The 7,243-nt window shown below is 35.8% G+C and overlaps 1 protein-coding gene across 1 annotated transcript in view; it reads left to right on the forward strand.

Annotated features, from left to right (window-relative positions):
• The window catches only part of LOC133337583 (nuclear pore membrane glycoprotein 210-like), a gene marked incomplete at its 5' end in the record, with an annotated part of 115,892 nt that extends 109,256 nt beyond the window's left edge, over positions 1–6,636 (forward strand). The window contains 2 exons of the mRNA XM_061545798.1: positions 5,740–5,841; positions 6,443–6,636. Of these exons, the coding sequence (XP_061401782.1) occupies positions 5,740–5,841; positions 6,443–6,558 (218 nt within the window). The remainder of the gene's footprint in view (positions 1–5,739; positions 5,842–6,442) is intronic.
• Positions 6,637–7,243: the final 607 nt, after the last annotated feature.

Genomic DNA, 7,243 nt, shown 5'->3' on the forward strand with positions numbered 1-7,243 from the left:
AGCCTTTGGGATATTTGTTCTTTAAAATCATTTTCAAACTTCTTTTCAGAAAAAGTTGCCTGGCCAAAAAAAGAAAAGAAGGCAATAACAGACGGGGATGGGGATACCCATATCCATTGAAAGTGTTTTCACAGCTGTATTAGTCTCGTTATTCTGTTTCCACATTTTACTGGTTAACGATAGGAATTCCATCATGAAATTTGTTCATATCGTTTTTAGCGACCATTTGGGGCCTCATTACCCTAATTTTTTATTTGTGGCACAATTTCATGAAATGACTAAAGCATATACCGAATACCTTTTGTTTTGAAATGTGAAATTGCTTTCGTTTTCTTTTGGAAAACAATTCCCAAAATGAAAATAAGTTTTTCTATAAAATGTTGTTTGTCTATTTATGAAATTCTGTTTGGAATTACAAAACGAATATAATGAGGATATTTTATATGAATTGGGTTTGAATTTTGAAATTATGAGATAGGTCTGAGGCGATATATATTTATAAACACCTAAGTTTTAATGTGGGTATATACACTTTGGTAGGATCTGAAATATGTCTCCTTAAACTAAATCTACTTCAGACTATTTAGAAATGTTAAACTAAAATGGTCCATGCTTTTAAAATTATACATGCCGGAAGTGGGCGATTTGGTCGAAACATTGCACATCCTTTTAAATTTAGATGAAGTCCTTTTCACAAAATGTTCAACATTTCGGTATTGCTCTACATGTTTAAACCAGTGAGCGGATATCCTACACAACTACCACGAAAATCTAACTTTCTGCGGTCTTATTTTCTGAGACTGGGCACTATTTCGCGATATTTCTTAACACTGGCATATTTCACAAATCTTGTTTTCCCAAGGTGAATATTTACGCTATAAAATAAAAATTTTGTCACTTTACATTTTGGTTGATTTGACCCTTGGAATATTGACCGATCATTATTTTCATCAGTCTTCCTGATGAACATTTTCGTGGTGTTCGAGTCATAATTGTGGCCTCTAGAGCGACCCATCATCATACCTTAAAATTAACCAAAAACAATAGCGACCTTCATTGACCAGAACCCGTCCTACATGCTAATTTTTTTGGCTATTGGTACATAACTGTGGCCTGTATCGTGCTTACATATTATAATGAACAGGCGGCCATGTCTATATGGACTCAGTTGGTCGAGAAAAGGTGTGTCTATGGCCAGTATTTCTCGGCGTTACAAATTTTTGGGGCCACACAAAGCTATAATACATTGACAACATATTTGTGTATGGTATAATAATTTTCAAAACAGTTAATTCTAAAACTATTGTGGAATGTATAAAAGACATTTATGACATATGGGAACCGAGTCGCAGAGGCAATAGGCAATGAGATAGTCAATCTACTAGTCAGATGTGCTACTGTCCAACCTTCTATAGACGTGTTTAACGCAACACGACTAAAAATGAGGTCATGAGCGAAAGAAACTCATATTTTTTAAATAATTAGAGGATTGGAAATATAAACAAAAATCAACATACCGACAGATATGCTAACAGGATACCTCAGCCTGCAGAGAAATTTACACAAGGTTGAATATGAGGGAAGTAGCAGGTGTAACAGGTCGAATCACAGTCATATCGTATAACTTGCAAATACCTATGTACGTCTAACACGCACAAATAATACATTTTTTCTAGTTAAAAAAATTTCCCCAATTCACAAGGCCTCCTCGGTTTATCCGCCGCTTTCGAAATTCAGCCCTGGGAAAATCTCGTCATCATCTAAGTCACTTCAAACTAAATTCTCATCTACAAAAGATAATTGATTAAGAACTTCGACAGTAGCTTGACATGCATCAATTATTTTTCACTGCACGCACACACACATACACACACTCATAGTCGTACGCGTTCACAAAGATTTCGAAAAAATAAAATTAGACACAAGGTACAATTTGGTACTCACACAGCTCAGCTTATAGAGAACTCTCGTAGCCATCAGCAGTTGCTAGGAACATATTTAGAGCAACTCAAAAGTGTCATACATGAACGAGTGGCTGAGCATCATCACCATTATCGTCATGTCGTCATCAGCATCCTTAGCCACTTTCTCATGCCACATGCCGATGGCGGCAGGGATAATGGCATTGATGCTGGTTGCCGCTGCTGTTGTTGGTGTCTCTTTGTTATTGCAACACCGACAGTCGCCTTTATCCAGCCTTCCATGTTTTAGATTTATTGATAACAAGCAGCACTCGACAAGACAACTTACCTACACCTAGCCCGAGAACACAGCTTTGGTTGGCTTTTTTTTTTTGCGTTCATTCATTTTTCGTTTAGGTTTGTGTCCTTTGTTTGCGATTTTATTTGTTGCCACTGAACAGATTCTTTGTGGATGTGGCAACGTGTTCAGTTTCCGTTTTTTGTTTTTGTTTTGCACACCTCCAACGACCGAACAGGTTGTGCCGTCGTACCGTGGCAGGGGCTGGAGGTCGGAAGAGATATATGCATACATTCGTTGGTCTGAGCATCATCAGAATCTCGGTGTGTTTTAAATTCATTAGCGTGTAACCCACATTTTAATTACTTCCAACCGAACCCACAGTAGTCAGCTTGGTGCACTCGAGTGCTTTTGAACGTTTTTTCTGTGGAAATTCTCTTATAAAGTCGTTTGAGGTTAAATGCAAATTAATTACACAAATAAAGTGTCTTTAGGGATGATCACTGTGGTGCTAGGCACCAGTTATACCCCGCAAAGAAGGGGTACTTGGTGTTGGGCTGGGCTGGGAACTGAGATGGGTGTATGTGTTTTTGTTAAATACTTTTGAATAGGTACTTGTATATAGCTAGGTGAACACATACCCGTAATATGTGAATCCATTTTAATTCGTTTGTATGTGCTGGGATGGGTGGGTGTGTGTGTTTGTGCGAGGATGTGTATTTTTGGTTGTTTGTAGTTATTTACTGGTAGACAACAAATTTAGCTAAGCTGTTTTTGATGGCTACAAATGTATACCCCATCTACCTTTAGCCATGTTAATACCCTACCCGAGCGAACAGCTGAAACTCAAGTCCTCATTTCGCATGATTGTATGTGAAAGGTATGTGAAATTATAGTCTAATAACAAACACATCTTCCTCTGTGCGGAATAAAAGCCACAATAACTTACTATAATGTCGGTGGTCGGATGTATAATCATCACGAATGCTGTATGCGGATACCTACCATCGTATATAACTCTATAAATTACACGAGGGACATGGCAAGTTCGGTGTTATTACAAGGGATTAGTAGTAACCCAATACAAATATTTACTTTGGCCTCCTGGCTATTTTGGACAGTTTGACTTTGAACGGAAAAGAGGACCTTTGATGGGAAAACTGTGAAGAATTTATGACGTTAATAAGGTTCGAGGAAGATAATAAAATATTTACCAACCACAAATGATCCTCTGAGTAGTTAATTTGAAAAATGAGATTTGTCTAGCAATTTAAGGAACTGGCAGAAAGCTTGAAATAATTGTTACATTTTCAAAGTAGTCTTATGAAAAAGAGTATTAAATGTTGGCTTAGTTTTTTAGATCACAATGAAGTATTGTATAGGATTTCTATGTCATTCAATCAGAATGGATTAAACTTGACGTCATAATAAGAAAAAAATTACTGTTTCACTCTTTATTGATGAAATTCGTAAATCATTGATATCGTAGTGAACTCATAGATGATCTTTGGGCATTTATTCGTCGAGAAATTACGCGGCCAGGAAATGCCTCTTGGAATAAGGCAGTATTCGCATGTTCTCCAAGTCGTATTATTCAAAAGCAGGCAAAAAAGTAATTTGACCATAACGCTCCGAATTGATGGCGACAACCGTTCGTTCGTCGTTATCGAAGAATAAAGGTCCAAAAACACCTTCGGACTAAAGAGCGCCATTTGGTAAGAACTTCTGATATATATCGACAAACTATTCCCAAAAACCTGGATATTCTACCAAACTTGTGTGAATACACCAAAATGGAAAAATATCGAGTATAAGTGTTTCGAGTATAAATGTTTGCCAGCACCAAGAAATAAATCGGATGTTAGGGACTCAAACAATGCCATTACTGTTTAGATAAATGTCGACTTAATACACCTTATATATGCTATTGGGTTTAAAACCAATACGAAATTACCAGAAATGGTTGCCCTATAGACCCCATCCCATTTTAGGATTTAATGTAGGTTTGGATGCGATTTGCAAAGTTTGAATCAAAACAGACATTCCATTATTATGGGGAATGTACCAGAAGGAGTGGACCAACGGTACCTATCTTCACACTTGATATATGTAAGGTATATATATTACCGTATGAAAATTTAGATGAAATTGGATATTCCGTAAGCTTCATATGTTTTATATATGGCCGACAAACTATCTTTCAACATTATGGTTGTGAATTTAAATTGTACAAAGTTGAGTCCATTCACATTACATTATAAACTTAATTTTCGGCAAATTTTTGACCATTCTGTTTGGGAGGTACTAGAAGGAGTCGACCGAAAAGTGCCATATCCAAACATTATACAGGCATGGTTACAATATTAGTTTGTACAAAGTTTGGTTTGAATCGAGTTCTTTGTTTTCATGATATTATAAAATGCATTTCAAACAAAATTTTATCAATTTTGTCTGGGTGGACCAGATGAGGTGGACCGATTTCCCCATCTTCGAACATAATTTGAGTTTGAAAGAAAGGTGTGCAAAAATTGCTTCAAATCGGATATATATGAAATATTACCATTTGTAAAGATTGGATGAAATCGAGAGTTATCGTTCGAACCAGCTGGCCAGACAGACAAATATCTTAAGTGGGGGTCCACTCCCCTCCAATCACGGCTTAAAAAATCGATTTTTTATTTTTATATAATTTGAACTTATAACTTCTTAAGTCTGTCTCTTTAAAATTTCAAGGGAAAATTTTAAAAAATCTTGAAATATAATCGATTTATTATATAAACGACAGGTGACAGCTTGAACGTTTATCAACAGTGTTTTTACGATTGACAGCCACGATAACTCAAAAACTTTTAACTCCATCGGTTTCAAATTTAAGTACGTTATTGTGGACTACATACTCGTATGAACTAGGATAAATTCAATTCGGTGAACAGCTCGGTTTTTGATTTTTTGGTAGCCAGATTTGGTTCCTAATGAGAATCTAAAATACAAAATTACAACCCCTTTGGGTACCGTTGTATGTGGCCAATGCTTAAAGTGAACAAGTGATAAGAAAATTAAATGTTTCCTTGCAATATAACCATATACAAACAAATTTTTAAAAATAATAATGTAATAATGATTTGAATGTCGATATGCCAATATCCATGGGACGACAGGGAATTTTTCGTTGGTTGACTTAAACAAATAATTCCGAAATGAAAAAAAAGTTTCCGAATAATGTTATGCCAATAATAAAAATTTCCATAACTGCTCAAGCATCTGGTAACGAACAGAATAATTTTCGAAGTTGATGTTGGAATGGCCATCACAATTCAATCATTTTTAAAATTGCCTTCCAGCTTTATTAACAATGGGACTTTTAAGCCACTATTACACAACATATTTCATCATTGTTATAAATACTCGAATCCTGCAGTTGATAATCCTTTCAATTTTTGACATAATAATATGCATTGTTGCAATTAATTAATGTATTCATTCGTAAATTTCTGTTGAAAACCAAATGTGTATTTATTTTTATATATTTTTTTATTTCAGTGTTTTCAACGTCCGCAAAAAACAAATCCCAGTTCTCACAAAGCAGTAGTTCGCCCGGTTCACCCATAAGTCATTCGCCGCAGGGTCTGCGCTCTCCATTTGGTAAGTTGCAATCAATCACTGTTATTGTTATTATTTTTATTTTTGTTGTTGTTTTGTTCTTTTGTGATGTGCGGTCGGTCGGTCATACTCTTTTGTGAATTTATTTTTTAATATTATATTTGCAATTGTTGTTGCCCAACTTCGACTCAGCTATGCAACCTAAAAATCCTATTTATGTATTTATTTGAGAATTTTTAATCAAAGATGCGTTTGTGTGTGTCATACACACACATCCACACTCACTCACTCGTCATTGGACGATTTGCACATAGTGGTGTGTGGTATGCATTGCGCATACAAATATTCGTCCTTCCTCTGTATAACCACAGTGTTTGTGAGCGGAACGGATGTTTGAGTATTTTTTATTTGAATATTTAAATTACATCAAAATGAGGTTTATTTTGTGGTCTGGGTCATAAGTTTACCTCTGCATGGCCACACACACAAACACACACATTTCATGTTGTGTGCTATGATATCTGTGGTGGGGGATTTTAGATCGTTCTGTTTTTTTTGCACTTTATATATTGGTACCTTCGTCTTCTTTATCTTTATCTGTTTCTTTATGTATTTGTATTTGTTATGTTTTTTCTCATTACAGCCAATCGTGGTAGCCCGGAGAGTGTTGGCAGTTTATCGCCTGGAAATGATTCTTTAGTTTATGGCGACACAAGCATAGTATCCCCCCAAAAAAGGATACATCGTAGATATTTATGAGATGATATTCTGTAATTTATTTATATTTTATGAGGAAACACTGCCACCAGCAAAAACAACAATATACATACCAAACACTAACAACGTTGTACCACACACATATGTGGGGGCACAGTCATGCATCGTACTTGTTTTTGGTTTCATGTTTTTTCAGCCATTACTCTTCTTCTACTACGTCACCAAGGCCAAGACTGAGGCAGAAACCCATAGACCAAAACAGGCAAGCTAACATCCTAACCATCATCATCACCGTCGTCACCAGCAACGTTTGGTGGTTTTTTATACAACAACATTCAGCAACTACGACATGAGCATAAACAACAAAAACAATAACCACAAAGGAATAAAAAACAACAACAGCAGCAATAACAACAAAGGCAAGAAAAACAATTGTTACCATTCCTGCATCACACAGCCATACATATGAACATGCGAAAGAGTTTGTGTATGTGTGTGTGCGCGAGTGTGTGTTACTTTAACTACTACTACAAAAGACCACCATAGCCAGACAGACATACAAACATTTGGCATAGAGTTAACATATATACCCACATATAGAATACAGAATACGATATATTCATTCATATTGATGTGTACAAAGCTATGGACATGTTGTGTTGTTTAATCCTTCGTTCCCGCACTGCCACTATATATTTGTATATTTTTTTCTACTTCTTTGTAGTTT

Source organism: Musca vetustissima, unplaced genomic scaffold (assembly GCF_032173495.1).
Source record: "Musca vetustissima isolate MV318-11 ecotype Yass unplaced genomic scaffold, APGP_CSIRO_Mvet_v1 utg2048, whole genome shotgun sequence".
Taxonomy (NCBI): Eukaryota; Metazoa; Arthropoda; class Insecta; order Diptera; family Muscidae; genus Musca; species Musca vetustissima.